Here is an 18,872-nt window from a genome sequence, read left to right on the forward strand (position 1 = left end):
CAGTTTGAACCAGATGCCTTATAGTTGGTACCGCAAACCTGCCTAACCCAAGAGATGGTGATCCTGTGAGCTATTTTCCCTACAAAATGTTCTCACAAGGTAGACCTTCACTGTAAATTTGGCAATTACTGTTTATATATCTATCAATATTAGAGATGAGCGAACCAGTCAAGATTTGTTTCGGGTCAAGTTTGCCAGTTTACCCTTTTCCCCTCCCCAAGCTGTGGAACGCAATTGCAGCAATAGTAAGTGGTGTCTGAGTTACACTTACATACATAGCTATGGGTAAATGCACATTAGACAGCATGTTTAAAAAGACACAGCACCTGTACATGTCTCATGCTTTTTCATATTCCAAAGCATTCAAAAATTGTCCTTTATCGGGGGCAGATGTTCAAACATACTAGGTGTTTTGAGAAAAAAAAAAAAAAAATGCATCTTTGGGGAACATGATGGTTGGCAAGTAGCATGATGCAGGCCTCAGCAGCAGCCATATAGAATGTGATGGTTGGAAAGTGGCATAAGTGGCATGATGTAGGCCACAGTATGCAGCAGCCATGCACACCCTACTCCTCGCATTGGCAACATGGAGATATCTATTGATTGCATTCAGCCTGCCTGGACTGTGAGAACATTTCTTTAATCATGTACATATTCCACCTCATTAAATTTAGACAAATAAATACATGACAAATAAATTTCAACAGGCTGTCAGCTTGGGAGCCAAACAGGGTAAGCTTCCCCCCACACTTCTTCTCAGGGGGGTCATATATATATATATATATATATATATATATATATATATATATATATATATATATGTTCTGCACTGGCTACTGTGTTATATTTGAACAGACATCCATGCTTGTTACAAAATGGAAAAATGGGTACAACAAAATATCAAGTAGCCAGACATTAGAGTAGCCAATAATAAATCCTCCTTTTTTCTTTTCCAGGGAAGGTAGACATGAAAAACAGCAGCTGGGGAAGTGCTGTCCACGAAACAGGAGGGGGAGTCTTCCTACATAATACAGACATAATCCTGTAAATATGTAGTCTACTGAATAAAGATATATGAATTTTTTATATCTTGGAAGACTCCAGTTGCTGGTCTTGGGCAACACCTCCTATGCTGCTCTTTTTTCATGTCTACCTCCATTTACTTATATCCACAGCAGGCTCTGTAGGGGAGCCAGGGAACACTACTACCCATGATAAATGGATTCTATATCCCTACTCTAATTGTGGTTCCAATTGCACAAATTCACCAGGTAAGGCCTCTTGCACACAAACGTTTTCTTTTTCAGTTTCCGTTCCATTCCGTTTTTTGCGTTCAGTATACGGACCGTATATGGAACCATTAATTTCAATGGATCCGCAAAAAAAAAAAAGAAGGTACTATGCCTTCCATTTACGTATTTCATTTTTTCCGTTCCGTTCAAAGATAGAACATGCCCTGTTAATGTCCATATAACAGACAAGGATAGTACTGTTCTACCAGGGGCCAGCTGTTCCCTTCCGCTAAAAGCTGAATGCATACGGACGTCATCTGTATTTTTTGCAGATCCGTACTGAAAAATCCATATGGTCGAGGGCAAGAGGCCTAAGAATGATATCCGCTTTCTGACTTGTCTTTATCCAGAACTATACTACTATATCGTGTGCTGCTTGTTTTCTTTTCAGATGTGCCTTTTCCCCCATATAAATGATCCAGAAAAATTTAGGTATGGCAAATGATACTATAGGGTCCATTACACAGTCTATGGTCTCATGAGGCTCTATGTTCAGCACTGAACATACCATCAGAACATACCATCAGAACATACCATCAGATATTGTTTTTATTGTCAAAGGAATGAAATTATACTGAAGTAAAATTAAACTGCCATATGGAGATTGAAAGTGACAGAGAGATATCTGTATAATATGTTAATGTGCCTGCATTTATACAATAAATTAACTTTTTAGGGAAATGTGCACCTGCATGACATCGACTCATCATCTTCAGTCGTAACTGTATGAAATAAATTTATTCAACCATTTGATGGATGATTTTCTAGCAATTTTATCATTTTTATTTTATTTTTATTTTATTTTTGTCGGACTACCACTTAAAAAAAAAAAAAAGAATAAAAAAGTATCGCAGACTAAGCTTTTGCAGCCTGAATTCGGCTTTGCGGGACTGTCATCATTTAAATTCAATTTCAAGGAATATTTGTTTTGCTGTAATGAGTTCAGTATTTAAAGGTTTGTTAGTCACCGTTGGAACAATTTCGCGCAGTTTCCATTCAGAAGCGATTAATGTGTTTTGTATAATCATTTATTTATATCATTTTCTTGTATTACCAGATGAATTAGCTTTGATCCTGACTGCTTTTTTTTTTTTTTTTTTCTTTTATTCCTACACAGCTAGGTTCATGGAATCCTGTGACTGGACTGAATGGTTCTCTGACGGACAGGAAGCTAGAAAACAACATGCGTGGTGTTGTGCTCCGTGTGGCCACAGTGCTGGTAAGGATGTTTTCAATATAGAAGAGTCAATGGGTGTCTCCTAAAATATAGCATTAAAATAACAAAACTTTTAACCTGTTTTTCAAAGCTAGGACCCCATCACGCTGCAGTGAATGAGGAGCAGCCCGCCGATGCCCCTCTCTCCATTCACTACTATAGGCACTTTCTAAAATAGCTGAGCAAGCTTAGGGTGGGTTCACACTAGCGTTATGGAGTCCGTTATGGCTTTCCGTTATAACAGGGTTATAATGGAACATAACGGAATCCATAAGACGGAAGGACGGATCCGTTCTCCTGCCCATAGACTTGCATTATGATGAAATGCAAAACGGAAGCCTTTAAGAGGCATTCCGTTTTGCTCCGTCCTAATAGAAGTCTATGGGAAAACATAACGGATCCGTCTGGGTCCCGTTATGCAAGACGGAAAACAAAGTCCTGTCGACAGGACTTTGTTTTCAGTCTTGCATAACGGGAACCAGACGGATCCGTTTTGATTCCCATAGACTTCTATTAGGACGGAGAGCAAACGGAATGCCTTTTAAAAGCGTCCGTTTTGCATTCCGTCATAATGCAAGTCTATGGGCAGGAGAACGGAAAGCCATAACGGACTCCATAACGCTAATGTGAACCCACTCTTACTCAGCTATTTTTAAAAGTCCCACAGCAGTGAATAGAGAGTTCACATATGGGATCCTCTGCTATAAGAACATCCAGACAGAAGTACCCCTTTATGAAAATAAGACATTTTCATAGACTGTAAATGCATAAGTTCTGCTTTTTAACTTGCGTATGGAATAAATCTACAAGAAAAGTTGAGAAGCTTTGTAAATACATTGCATTACTTATCTTGTACTGATCCTGAGCTATAGCTGAGAGATGCATACTGAATTCTGCTGAACTGATAGCTGACATCTTCAAGTATTTTTAATAGTTGTCTCTTTAGAATTCTGAAAGTGTAGTTTTCACAAGCTACTCTACAATAATCTGATTAGGAAAAGCAAAAATTTTAAAAATAAAATAAAATTAGTAATATTATTGCATATATTTAGTTTAGATACCAGCTGCATATTTTCAAAAATCTAAATAATTTGCATCACTTACCAACACCTTTTTTCATCACTGATCCTCCCTCAACATCTCTACTATTAATCTTAACCTTTTTATAGCAGTCTAGTCTAAGTGCTCTACTAGTCTGTGCAGCAGAGAGCTCTAACAGCCCCAATTGACAGAAAAGATACTGGCTGTTTAGCCCGTTAGATGCTGCAGTCAATAGTGACCTAGGCATCTTAGTGACTTAGAGGGAGGAGTTCTCTTTGTCTACCATTGGATCCCCACAAATGAGATCTCGGGGTGTTGATTCATTTGCATAGCCTCCAGTATATCCGTAAAAGGATACACCTCTCTGGCGCAGCCTGCTGGTGACTGTCAGTATAGCAGTGACAGTATAATACTCACTATAATACCAAAGAAAACTACAACTTGTTTCACAAAAATCAAGCCCTTACATAACTCTGTAGAACAATTTTTTTTAAAAGTTATGGTTCTTGTGATGCAGAGATTCAAAGACAATTTTTTAACAAGGGTTTTTATTGTACAAAAGTATTAAAATGTAAAAATCTGTAACATAAAAAAATCTGTGGCAGTATTGCTCTTTCCCCCCTAAAAAAAGTTATTAAAAATGAATCATGTGTACCCCAAAACGGTGTAATTAAAAACTACAACTTCTACATCAATGGAAAAATAAAAAAGTTATAGCTCTTGGAATAAGGCCTCATGCACATGACCGTTTTTTTTTGGAGGTCCGCAAAATGGATTTCCATTCCGTATTTGTTAATACGCCCCCTACACAGGAACGCTACCAGGCCCAGTTCTATCTACTTAGATCCCATCCTCCATCCCTAAAATAGCGCAGGAGTTCACTTTACTCCATTGTCTCATTTTATTTTAAATTATAGAAATAAAAGTTAATTCTTAACCTAAATATAATAAGGCACACTCGGTACAGAATATACACCATTTTGAGACTACTGAGAGTATATAATAGTGGGTCTACCGAATTTAGACACCGACTATAAACAAATGATATAGGATTTCCGTTGTTCCGTGATCCGTGACCGTTTTTTCTTCCGTGGGTCTTCCTTGATTTTTGGAGGATCCACGGACATGAAGGAAAAAGTCATTTTGGTGTCCGCCTGGCTGTGCGGAGCCAAATGGATTTGTCCTGACTTACAATGCAAGTCAATAGGGACGGATTCGTTTGACGTTGACACAATATGGCGCAATTGCAAACGGATCCGTCCTCCATTGACTTTCAATGTAAAGTCAGGAGTCCCTATTATACCATCGGATCGGAGTTTTCTCCAATCCGATGGTATTTTTTAACTTGAAGCGTCCCCATCACCATGGGAACACCTATATGTTAGAATATACCATCGGATTTGAGTTAGATCGTGAAACTCAGATCCGACAGTATATTCTAACACAGAGGCGTTCCCATAGTGATGGGGACGCTTCAAGTTAGAATATACTGAGAACTGTGTAATAACTGCCCCCTGCTGCCTGGCAGCACCTGATCTCTTACAGGGGGCTGTGATCCGCACAACTAACCCCTCAGGTGCCGCACCTGAGGGATTAATTGTGCGTATCATAGCCCCCTGTAAGAGATCAGGTGCTGTAAGGCAGCAGGGGGCAGACCCCCTCCCTCCCCAGTTTTAAATTCATTGGTGGCCAGTGCGGCCCCCCCTCCCTCCCCTGTATTTAACTCATTGGTGGCCAGTCCGGCCGCCCACCCTCCCTCCCCAGTATTATATTCATTGGTGGCCAGTGCGGCCTCCCCTCTCCCCCCCTAATTAAAATCACCTTCCCCCATCATTGGTGGCCAGTGCGGCCTCCCCTTCCCCCTAATTAAAATCACCTTCCCCCATCATTGGTGGCCAGTGCAGCCTCCTCTCTCCCCCCCCTAATTAAAATCACCTTCCCCCATCATTGGTGACCAGTGCGGCCTCCCCTCTCCCCCCCTAATTAAAATCACCCCCCCATCATTGGTGGCCAGTGCGACCTCCCCTCTCCCCCCCCTAATTAAAATCACCTTCCCCCATCATTGGTGGCAGCGGAGAGTTCCAATCGGAGTCCCAGTTTAATCGCTGGGGCTCCGATCGGTTACCATGGCAGCCAAGACGCTCCTGCAGTCCTGGCTGCCATGGTTACTTAGCAATAGAAGTATTATACTTACCTGCGATGTCTGTGACCGGCCGGGCGCTCCTCCTACTGGTAAGTGACAGGTCTGTGCGGCGCATTGCTTATAGCACAGACCTGGCCACCAATGATGGGGGAAGGTGATTTTAATTAGGGGGGTAGAGGGGAGGCCGCACTGGCCACCAATGAATATAATACTGGGGAGGGAGGAGGGCCGCACTGGCCACCAATGAGTTAAATACAGGGGAGGGAGGGAGGCCGCACTGGCCACCAATGAGTTAAATACAGGGGAGGGAGGGGGGCCGCACTGGCCACCAATGAATTTAAAACTGGGGAGGGAGGGGGTCTGCCCCCTTCTGCCTGGCAGCACCTGATCTCTTACAGGGGGCTATTATACGCACAATTAACCCCTCATCTGTAAGAGATCGGGTGCTGCCAGGCAGCAGGGGGCAGTCATGTACACAGTTCATAGTATATTCTCCTTGAAGCGTCCCCATCACCATGGGAACGCCTCTGTGTTAGAATATACTGTCGGATCTGAGTTTTCACGAAGTGAAAACTCAGATCTAAAAAGCTTTTATGCAGACGGATAAGCAGATCCGTCTGTGTGAAAGTAGCCACGGACACGGATGATGGACGCGGATGACAATCTTGTGTGCATCCTTGTTTTTTCATGGACCCATTGACTTGAATGGGTCCGTGAACCGTTGTCCGTCAAAAAAATAGGACAGGTCCTATTTTTTTGATGAACAGGAAACACAGATCACCGACGCGGATGACAAACGGTGCATTTTTCGAAAGTCAATGGGTCCGCAGAAAATCACAGAAAATGGAACAACGGACACGGATGCACACAAAAGTCGTGTGCATGAGGCCTAAGACAATAAAAAAAATTGGTTGGTCACTAAGGCCCAAAACAGGCTGGTCACCTCACTTGGGATCTCCAATAGTTAGATACAGTGAAGAGCTGCTAGAAAAAAAAATTCTTTCTATTGTACCTGGCACATACATACTTTACACAAACATCCATCTGATTTCAATTGGGACCCAGTAGCAGAACATCCTATTTTCCATATAACAAAGAGGGAAGTCCAAATAACCAACTTAAAAACTGTAAGGATTAAGGGTCCATTCAGACGTCGATAGTTCAGGGTCCGAATCCGTTCCATGTGCGGTCCACAAAATGCGGAACGCACATGGCCGGTATCCGTGTTTTGAGAATCCGCAACTTGCGGACTGCAAAACACTTGCAGACGTCTGAATGGACTCTAATTATGAATTAAATACTGAACATATTTGGCCATGCTTAGATTGCTGTTGTCATATAATATTACTTCATTATTCACCATACGTTTTTATGCTATGAGCACTGGAGGACTACTGAAAATATTGTTAAAAATATGTTTAGTACATTGTGTTATTATTCAGTTCTGGGTGATTTAAGAGCTTTTCTAATTTTCTTCATTGTATGTGTAAAAGAATACAGAAAGCGTCATCTAAGAACTACCTACTGATTTGTACGCCACCTCAGTATGATGTATGAAATGACATACAGATGTAGCACTTGTTAAAGTAACAGCCGGAGAGCTTTGTTGCCAATGTAGCAGACCTATTTATGTAGCTTGGTCACTTCAATAGTAAGTGAATGAATGGTGCACTACCTAAATAGCGTAGGCATGCTATGTTAATGGTGCAGCATATCATAACCATTGGCTTAATAATGTGTGAACCTTTCAAACTTTTCTGTTTGTGCACAAATTTGACCTAAAACTACATCATGTAGAAACATTGTCTTGCTGCATGATCTCAACGTTCTGTTGAGATTCACTGATGTCCTGACATTTTCCTTTTATATTTTGGGGGAGATTTATCAAACTGGTCTAAAGTAGAACTGGCTTAATTGCCCATAGCAACCAATCAGATTCCACCTTTCATTTTTCACAGCTACTTTGAAAAATGAAAGGTGGAATCTAATTGGTTGCTACGGGCAACTAAGCCAGTTCTACTTTACACCAGTTTGATAAATCTCCCCCTCTGTTTGTAGAATTCAAAATTCATTATTCCATCAATAATAGCAAGCTGTCCTGGCCCAGATGCAGCAATACAGGCCCAATCCATCATACTACTACCACTGTTTCACAGATGGGATAAGTTTTTATGCTAGAACACAGTTTTGTTTTTCTTTTATTTCAACCAAAAAGTTCTGTTTTGGACTTCGGCAGGTTTTATAACCTTTTCAGCCTAAAGAGTATCAAAAGCTCTTCTGAGGCCCTCAAAAATCACCAATGTCTGTGCAATGATACACAACCCCAAGCATGTGCTGTGAAGATAAGACTTAGGGCTCGTTCACACGACCGTGCCGTTTTGTGCGGTCCGCAAATTGCGGATCCGCAAAAAACGGATGCCGCCTGTGTGCCTTCCGCAATTTACGGAATGGAACAGAAGGCCCATTAAAGAAATGCCTATTCTTGTCCGCAACTTTTTTTGCGGGGCCACGGAACGGAGCAACGGATGCGGACAGCAAACAGATTGCTGTCCGCATCTTTTGCAGACCCATTGAAGTGAATGGTTCTGTATATGGACCGTATGCAGAATGCAGAAAACGGCCCGTATACGGAACGCAAAATACATTTGTTTGAACAAGCCCTTATAGATATTTTTTCTTTATATAAAACACATTGTCCATTCATACCTTATTGTTATCTTGATTGAAAGCTGCTGACTCTAATTTCACCTTCAAATTATCTGCTAATTAGAGTTGAGCAGACACCTGGATGTTCGGGTTCGGCAGGTTCGGCCAAACTTGAAAAAAAAGTTCGGGTTCGAGACCCGAACTTGACCCGAACTTGACCCCGAACCCGAACCCCATTGAAGTCAATGGGGACCCGAACTTTTGGCCACTAAAGTGGCTCTAAAATAGCCCTGGAAAGGGCTAGAGGGCTGCAAAAGGCAGCAAAATGTGCTTAAGAGCATGGCAAATGCTCTGCAAACAAATGTGGATAGGGAAATTAATGAAAAAAACATAAAAGACCTTAAAAAAATAAAAATTAGGAATGATGTAGGAGGAAGAGGTTGAGGAGGCGGTGAATGGGTGGATGTGGCCGTGTAGGCTCACGTGGCGGTCTAGGTGGAAGCGGCGGCGAAGGAGGAATAGGTAGCCAACACAGATGTGTGTTATTTTGCATTTTTACATAGGGGTATCCCCCAAAATATTGGGACATATAAAAAAAAAAAGGAATAAGTGCACTTGAGTACAAGGATGGATGGTTGAGGCTGTTAGAACTGTCTATTCTGCACAAGGTACAGACAAGTCCTGAGGGATCCAAGCCTGCTTCATTTTAATGAACGTGACCTTGTCCACGTTGGCTGTGGACAGGCGGCTGCGTCTGTCTGTAATGACGCCTCCTGCCGTGCTAAATACACGTTTAGAGAGTACACTGGCTGCAGGGCAGGCCAGCACCTCCAAGGCATACAGGGCAAGCTCTGGCCATGTGGAAAATTTGGAGACCCAGAAGTTGAATGGGGCAGAACCATCAGTCATTACGTGTAGACGTGTGCACAGGTACTGTTCCACCATGTTGTTCAAATGCTGCCTCCTGCTAACACGCTCCATATCAGCAGTTGGGGCCGGTTGTTGCGGCGAGGTGACAAAGCTTTTCCACATGTCGGCCATGCTAACCCTGCCTTCCGAGGTGCTGGCGCTGACACAGCTGCGTTAGCGACCTCCTCCCCTGCCTTCGCCTTGTGCTTCCACTTGTCCCCCGGCATCAGTCAGGAATGCTCTCAGGAGCGCGTCTACCAGCGTGCGCCTGTAGTCGCGCATCTTCCGATCACGCTCCAGTGAGGTAATTAAGGACGGCACATTGTCTTTGTAGCGGGGATCCAGCAGGGTGTTTTTCACCCCAGTATGCCCCAGTATGAGAAAGCCGTATTTGTGGCCTAAATTTCATAGTCACTTATGCGCGTCTAATCCCAGATGTGCAGTATATCAGAGGGTTTTTTAACCCTGTAGATCGCTGAGTAAAGAAGCAGTTCTTCATAAGATTTCTCCCTGATCTCTCCCTCACCTCAGCTGCAGCCTATCCCTACACTAATCCGAGCAGAGTGACGGGCGGAGCTACGTGACTCCAGCTTAAATAGAGGCTGGGTCACATGCTGCCGTTGGCCAATCCCAGCCATGCCAATAGTAGGCATGGCTGTGATGGCCTTTTGGGGCAAGTAGTATGACGCTTGTTGATTGGCTGCTTTGCAGCCTTTCAAAAAGCGCCATAAAAATCGCTGAACACCGAACCTGAACCCAAACTTTTACGTAAATTTTTGGGTTCGGGTCCGGGTGTCGAAAAACCAAAAGTTCGGTACGAACCCGATCTTTACAGTTCGGGTTCGCTCAACTCTACTGCTAATCCAAAAAGTTCACATACTTTTTCCACTCAAGTGATGTGGCATCATCAATAAATCACCAAGTCTAATATGTTTGATTCATTTGTTTTATTCAGTTGTCTGTATCTACTTTTTGAACTCATGTGAAAATCTGATGTAGTTATGGGTCAAATTTTAGCAGAAATAAAATAATAAAATTCTGAAGCGTTCATACACTTTCAAGCACCACTGTACATCTGTAAAACAGTTAACATTGTAAGGGCTCATGCAAACGAACATATTTTCTTTCCAAGTCCGTTCAGTTTTTTGCGGACCATTTATTTCAATGGGTCCGCAAAAAAAACGGAAGGTACTCCGTGTGCATTCCGTTTCGCAAAAAAAAAGAACATGTCCTATTATTATCCGCATTACGGACAAGGATAGTACTGTTCTATTAGGGGCCAGCTGTTCCATTCCGCAAAATACGGAATGCACACGGACGTCATCCGTATTTTTTGCAGATCCGTTTTTTGTGGACCGCAAAATATATACGGTCGTGTGCATGAGGCCTAATAGCGGTATTGCAGCCCTGAATCTATTTTAGACCTGGTGGGCAATAACCAGAAAATTTTGTGTGTGCTTTCTAAAGTTAATCAAAGCTGCAGTCCCAAGATCAGGTCCATTCTCCCTATAGTATAAAAGCATAAATTCATAAAATTTCAAAAAAGTAGAGGCTAGTTCAAAAACAATCACTTCTCCGGAGTCCGTTTTCCTTAATCTCTGGCTTAAAGGGGTTGTCCGAGCTATGAATTTTTTTTTATAGCATTTTGTTTGTTTACATGCAATAAAAATAATCTCTGCCCCTCCCCCTTCTCTGCTAAGGGAGTGGCTACAAGTGCTGCCCTGAGTGACATGTCTGCCTGCTGGGAGAATCAGCAGCATGTTGTATGTGTAGGACTACAAGTCCCAGCTGTATAATGACACTGCTAAGGGAGTGGATACAAGAACTGCCCTGAGTGCTGGGAGAATCAACAGCAACTTGTAAGTGTAGAACTACAAGCCCCAGCTGTATAATGACACTGCTAATACACACAGGATCTTCCCCCTACCTTCTTGTGCAATGCTCTCTCTAGTCTGTCAGCTCCTGTGCTCAGAATTGTCACTGCTGCAGCTACCCAGTCTGTGCAGCTGAAGGGGTTAAGAATCCTAGGAGAGAGCACATGGCAGTAAAGGGTAGGGCGTGGCCAGCACAGTGACTTCTGGTGTACAGATCTGTCAGGCTTGTAAACAAACTTTATCAGAGCAGGGAGAGTAGCTGACATCACAGGTCATGTGACCCTCAGTGAAATCTGAGAAACCAGCCACTGGAGATAAAGTGAGTTAATTGGAAAGCTGTTACATTTGCTTAGTTAGGAACATAGAAAGAACAAAATAATAACTCGGACAGAGGAGGTGGTGATGGTGAGTACAATAAAGGAATTCAAGAGGGGCCTGGATGTATTTCTGGAGCGTAATAATATTACAGGCTATAGCTACTAGAGAGGGGTCGTTGATCCAGGGAGTTATTCTGATTGCCTGATTGGAGTCGGGAAGGAATTTTTTATTACCCTAAAGTGGGGAAAATTGGCTTCTACCTCACAGGGTTTTTTTTTTTTGCCTTCCTCTGGATCAACTTGCAGGATAACAGGCCGAACTGGATGGACAAATGTCTTTTTACGGCCTTATGTACTATGTTACTATGTTACTAACCCCTTTAAGTCTCCTCGATCTCTGAACCGACTGGCAGCTGAAACACTTGTTATCCCTTCAAATAGAAAAAGGACAAACCCACAAGTAAAAGAATTTTCAATACTTTATTGTACTTACAAAGTCTTATCTTTCAACATCGCACATAAAAAGGTAATAGTCCTGCCCGACCCGGGTATCGCTCCTGCTTCGTCTGTGGCGTCACTGTTTCATTCTCATTAGGGCGGTATTTATTGCCCGTCACACTGATCACATATTTTACATGTACTCCCCAACCCCAAACTGATCGGGGATTGGCCCTCAATGCAATATTGACATTTTGGCAATTCTTGTCTGTTTTTACCAAATATAAATTCATTTACATTTTGTCAATAGCAACAATATACATACACAACAAAAGTTATAAAAACAACTGACTTCACAAATCATATTGATGATTTGTCATCTTAAAAAAAAAAAAAAAAAACATGCGCAATGGTCTATTCTATGTCTATCCCAATGGTCTATATATTCGCTAATTCTCATACAAGGTCTCCCAATCAATCTAAGCTTAGGCATCGTATCACTAAAACCTCAGTGTGTATCTTATTCTGCATATTAAAACATATATATATCTCCTCGATAAAGTGATACGAATATTTCTTAGTGTGTGAGGAACGAGATACATACTACCTTCTTGGCCCTTAGGATACCTATTTCTAGAACGAATGAAAGACCCACTATTAGATGGAATACAGCGCTCCTCCGGAACATAGCACAAGCCTTTAGGTTTTAGAGGAGATATAAATATGTTTTAATATGCAGAATAAGATACAAACTGCGGTTTTAGTACTACGATGCCTAAGCTTAGATTGATTGGGAGACCTTGTATGAGAATTAGCAAATATATAGGGATATCATTGGGATAGACATAGAATAGACCATTACACAGGTTTTACATTTTTTATTTTTTTAAGGAATAGGATTCGTGAAGTCAGTTGTTTTTATAACTTTTGTTGTGTATGTATATTGCTGCTATTGACAAAATGTAAATGAATTTATATTTGGTAAAAACAGACAAGAATTGCCAAAATGTCAATATTGCATTGAGGACCAATCCCCGATCAGTTTAGGGTTGGGGAGTTCATGTGAAACATGTGATCAGTGTGATGGGGCAATAAATACCGCCCTAATGAGAATGAAACTGTGACGCCCCAGACGAAGCAGGAGCGAAACCCAGGTTGGGCAGGACTATTACCTTTTTATGTGCGATGTTTAAAGATAAGACTTTGTAAGTATAATAAAGTATTGAGTATTCTTTTACTTGCGGGTCTGCACTGTCCTTTTTTCCATTTGAAGGCATAACAAGTGTTTCTGCTGCCGGTCGGTTCAGAGATCGAGGAGGCTGAAGCCAGAGATTAAGAAAAACAGCCTCCGGAGAAGTGAGTTTGTGAACTAGCCTCTACTTAGAAACACCCAGCGCGGACCCAAATTTAATAAATTTAGACCTGCTGGACATTAAGGCTGAGTTCCAACGCCAATTAGTTTTCTGTTTTTCTCAGAAAAGTAAAGAGCATCACTTACTGTATTATCAGTTTGCATCAGTGTGTGTCACTTCCATCAGAGATCACCGGGTCACTGGCGGAATGGGTCCGCAAATGCGGAGATGCGGTGCGGAACTGAACTACGGAGTATTTCCGTGGGGTTCTGTTCCGTGCCTCCGCATCGCAAAAAGATAGAACTTGCTCTATCTTTTTGTGGAACAGATGGATCGCGGACCCCATTCAAGTGAATGGGTCCGCGATCTGCATGTGGCTGGCCCACGGTCGGTGCCCTTGCATTACAGACCGCAATTTACAGTCCACAGCACAGGCACGGAGCTGTCACGGCCTTTGGTTTGCGCTGTGACACTGTTGCCACACTTGCGGTTGCCCACGGCAATGTTTTTGCTGTGAGAGCATGCGGTGGTAGTGTCTCGGCCTTCTGGGTGATTTCCGTGACATGGTTGCCACGTATGCTGTTGCCGGTGGTAACGTGTGGTTTGGTATGCTTGTGTGTCCACTTCCCCTTTAAGTAACTTCCTTCCTCTGGTGTTGGAAGGGTTAACTCCCTTCCTAGTGTTTTGTGAACACTGGGTTTGTGTGTGTGGGTGTGGCTGCTTGGGCTATTTAGCCTCTGATGGATGGCTGAAGCTCAGTGTTCCTCCAGCCTTGGTGTATGCTGGTGGTTCACTGTTCCTTACTTTTTACCATCGGTCCAGTGAGGGCCACCTTTGTGGTCACCAATGTTATCCCGGTGTCTCCTTCCCTTCCTGTCCCTATTTGTATGGAGTGGGTTATGTTCAGGGTGTTGTATGTCTAGTTTGGTGTTACATGTCTGGTGGTGTTTGGTGTCCAGCATGTTTACTAGACATTCCTCTGTCTCATGTTATTGCAGCTATGGGTGTCCTGGGTTCCTGTGTGGTTTGTGGTGTGTGCTGTGTCCTTTAATGTTGGTGTGGACAGCATCACTAGTGCATAGGTTCCAGTCAGTGTGTCTGTGGCAGGTAAGTGTGTTATTGGTTTCGCTTACCTGCCATCTCCTTATGCTGTATGTGTTCCCCTCTCCTTGCAGCCTGGCCTCAGATAGAGACTCCTGTTCCTCCATTACTGGGATGAACAGGTCGTCTCTTCCCTGTTCCTTGGTGAGGGATTACCAGGGCGACTTAGGGTCTCTAGGAATCCTGAGTATGAGTCGTCCTACCATCGGGGTCCGCTCATACGGTGAGGAGTCAGGGAGAGGATTAGGGACGCTGTAGGAGGTGATCTGCTCCCTTATTACTCCTTTTGGCCAGGCTGATCCCCTTTTACCCTTTGACAACGCACGGTGGGGGGTTTCCCCCACTTCCCACCGTGACAGGAGCCATTACTTTCGTGTGAACAAGCCCTAAGAGTAATATGATATGCCAAGGACTTCTATGGGTTTGTAGTCCAGCAAAATAAGCAACCCTTAAAATCATTAACTTTATTTGATCTGTTTAAAAATGGGAATCAGTCCTGATTATCAATAATTCTAATGGCCAATAATGTGATACAGCTAAGGACCAGACATACAAAAATATCAAGGGATCTACCAGGAGTAGGCAGGGGGGAACCTGACTGGCCCTTTACTAACCCTGTCTAAACCCTTAGCCCAGGGACGACCCTATATGGTAGGGACTCCCTGTCCTCGTACCTAGGCTGAGTATATCCTGGTTGTCCCTATGTTAAACATATAACAATTCCCATACCCAATAATAACCTTAATGTATTTCTAGTGTCCCCACAAGATATCAATCTGTAACGAGGGCTATCTAGTACATATCAGTGACACCTCAACTGTGGGGTTCCGTTCCGTGCCTCTGCACCGCAAAAAGATAGAACTTTCTCTATCTTTTTGTGGAACGGACAGATAGAGGACACTATTTAAGTGAATGGGTCCGCGATCTGCATGCGGCTGGCCCACGATCGGTGCCCGTGCATTGCAGACCGCAATTTGTGGTCCACAGCACGGAGCCCTTACGTTTGTGTGAACAAGCCCTATGAGTAATATGATATGCCAAGGACTTCTATGGGTTTGCCCTTTTCCCTCAGTTCCCTTCCCCATCCCTAAATCCTGTATTTCTCTGTTTTCTTGCCAATGATAATGTGTATTTGTGGATAGGTAGACAGACAGACAGACAGACAGACAGGCAGATGGATGCTATAGTTGTTTCAAACCATTTGCATGGATTTATTGAGCTTAGAAAAAGTGTATTTGAATTCATAAGCAGTTATTTGTCCACAGGGGCTTCCTTGACAGAAGATGAGAACGTATTGTGATTTACAGTTACCGTACAGCTCAGCCTGTAAAAACTATTCATGAGAGAAATATCAGCATGACAAGACCCCATTGTAAAGGGTGTTTATCATGGCTCGGTCCTCAACTGCAGCGCCTTGTTTATTTTTCTTATTTCCCTTCACAATTACTTCTCCTTTCATTTCTTCCCACACACATTAATAGGTTATTGACTATGTGTGGATGAAAAGGATTTTAAAAAGTCACCGCTTAATGAAGACTGCTGAGCCTAGTCAATGCAGTAGAATCAAGCTTCTACTTGCCGATATTAGATCAATGTGGCATTTTCCATGAAATAAAGGTTTTATCAATATGGTTCCATTTCAGGGCGGACAAAAAGTAAATTAGTTTGTTCTATACACACACTGACATTTTATATAGTTAAATCTGAATAAGAGCACTCGACACTTCAACTACTACATTTAGATGTTAATTAAAAAAAAAAAAAAAGAAAAGAAAATATGTGCTCACCGTTGATTTTCTTCACACTTTCGTGATCAGAGTCCTGATTTGGAGAAAAGAATTGTCCTCGATATTCCTGACACCCTTAACGGATGTGAAACAGCACTGCATGTGTGTATAGAGCAGGATAAAATTAATTACAATGAGGAACTGCTATCTCTTACCTGGAAACTGACAGACATAGGTAGTCTTTCTGTATTCCACAAGAGATTTATTTCAAATCACTGAAATAAACATGTGGAACAAGCATTTATTTGATATGTGTAGCCACCTAAAATCATTCTGTACCAAATCTTAAAACATTTTATTTTAACGTTTCTAAGCCAAGCATTTGAATTTTTTTAAAGCTCCCTAACCTCTTTTCAACCTTTGCATACATCTAGGGCAGTAATTTTTAATCCCTTAAGGACCGGGCTATTTTTCACCTTAAGGACCAGACTGATTTTTGCAAATCTGACTTGTGTCACTTTATGTGGTGATAACTTTAAAACGCTTTTACTTATCCAAGCCATTCTGAGATTGTTTTCTCGTCACATATTGTACTTCATGACAGTGGTAAATTTGAATCAAAACATTTCATTTTTACTTATAAAAAAATACCAAATTTATCAAAAAAGTGGAAAAATTTGCAACTTTCCAAATTAAAATTTCTCTGCTTTTAAAACAGATAGTGATACCTCCTAAAATTGTTATTGCTTTAAATACTCCGTATGTCTACTTCATGTTTGGATCATTTTGTGAATGCTATTTTTTTGGGGGGAACGTTAGAAGGCTTAGAAGTTTAGAAGCAAATCTTGAAATTTTTTAGAAAATTTCCAAAATCCACTTTTTAAGGACCAGTTCAGGTCTGAAGTCACTTTGTGGGGCTTACATAATAGAAACAACCCAAAAATTACCCCATTTTAGAAACTACACCCCTAAAGGTATTCAAAACGAATTTTACAAACTTTGTTAACCCTTTAGGTGTTCCACAAGAATTAACGGAAAATGGAGATGAAATTTCAGAATTTCACTTTTTTGGCACATTCTCCATTTTAATCATTTTTTTCCGCTAACAAAGCAAAGGTTAACAGCCAAACAAAACTCAATATTTATTGCCCTGATTCTGTAGTTTACAGAAACACCCCATATGTGGTCAAAAACTCCTGTATGGCCACACGGCAGGGCATAGAAGGAAAGGAACGCCATATGGTTTTTGGAGGGCAGATTTCACTGGGATAATTTTAACTTGCCATGTCACATTTGAAGACCCCCTGATGCACCCCTAGAGTAGAAACTACAAAAAAGTGACCCCATTTTGGAAACTACGGGATAACAAGGCAGTTTTGTTAGTACTATTTTAGGGTACAGATGATTTTTTGTTGCTCTATATTACACTTTTTGTGAGGCAAGGTAACAAAAAAATATCTGTTTTGCCACTGTTTTTTATTTTATTTTTTTATTTACAACGTTCATCTGACAGGTTAGATCATGAGCTATTTTTATAGAGCAGGTTGTTACAGATGTGACAATACCAAATATGACAACATATTTTGGTTGTTTGTTTCAGTTTTACATAATAAAGCATTTTTGAAAAAAAATATTTTTTAGTGTCTCCATATACTGAAAGCCATAGTTTTTTTTTAGATTTTTTGGGCGAATGTCTTATGTAGGGGTTCATTTTTTTTTTGTATGAGATGACAGTTTGGTACAATTTTGTGATACATATGACATTTTGATCGCTTGCTATTACACTTTTTGTGATGTAAGGCTTTTTTACACAGTTTTTATTTATATTTTTCACCTGAGGGGTTAAATCATGTGATATTTTTATAGAGAAGTTTGATATACCTAATATGTATACTTTTTTTTATTTATTTAAGTTTTATACACTAATACAATTTTTGAAACAAAAAAAAATCATGTTTTAGTGTCACCATAGTCTGAGAGCCATAGTTTTTTTATTTTTTGGGCGATTCTCTCAGCTAGGGTATAATTTTTTGCGGGATGAGATGACGGTTTGATTAGTACAATTTTGGAGTGCATATGACATTTTGATCGCTTGCTATTACACTTTTTGTGATGTAAGGTGTCAAAAAAATAGCTTTTTTGACAGTTATTTTTTTTTTTACGGTGTTCACCTGAGGGGTTAGGTCATGTGGTGATGAGCTATTTTTATATAGCAGGTTTTTACAGACGCGGCGATATTTAATATGTATACTTTTTTTTTACATTTAACACAATAAAAGCATTTTTAAAACAAAAAAAAATCGTGTTTTAGTGTCTCCATAGTCTGAGAGCCATATATATATATTTTTTTTTGGGCGATTGCCCTATGTAGGGGCTCATTTTTTGTGGGAAGAGGTGAAGGTTAGATTGGTACTATTTTTGGGGGCATACGCATTTTTGATCGCTTGGTGTTGCACTTTTAGTGATGTAGGGCGACAAAAATGGCTTTTTTTTACAATACAATGGCTTTTTTTTTACAATACAATGGCTTTTTTTTTACAGTTTTAATTTTTTTATGGTGTCTATCAGACGGGGTTGATCATGTGATATATTTATAGAGCCGGTCATTGCGGACGCGGCGATACCTAATATGTGCAGTTTTTATATTTTTTAAAATATTTATTTTATTATAAAATCAGGGAAAGGGTTTTTATTTATTTTTTAACTTGAAACTTTATTTTTTTTATTCAAAACACTTTTTTTTACTTTTTTTTTTTTACTTTATTTCTGTCCCACTCTGGGACTTTAACTTTTGGGGGTCTGATCCCCTCTGCAAT

The 18,872-nt window shown here is 41.1% G+C and overlaps 1 protein-coding gene across 2 annotated transcripts in view; it reads left to right on the forward strand.

Annotated features, from left to right (window-relative positions):
- Window positions 1-18,872, forward strand: part of GRID2 (glutamate ionotropic receptor delta type subunit 2) — a 1,570,293-nt gene that overhangs the window by 1,064,925 nt on the left and 486,496 nt on the right. For both annotated transcript variants that reach the window (XM_040418160.1, XM_040418161.1), the window contains one exon: window positions 2,410-2,511. In XM_040418160.1, coding sequence (XP_040274094.1) covers window positions 2,410-2,511 — 102 coding nt within the window. The remainder of the gene's footprint in view (window positions 1-2,409; window positions 2,512-18,872) is intronic.

Source organism: Bufo bufo, chromosome 2 (genome assembly GCF_905171765.1).
Source record: "Bufo bufo chromosome 2, aBufBuf1.1, whole genome shotgun sequence".
In the NCBI taxonomy this organism is placed as follows: Eukaryota; Metazoa; Chordata; class Amphibia; order Anura; family Bufonidae; genus Bufo; species Bufo bufo.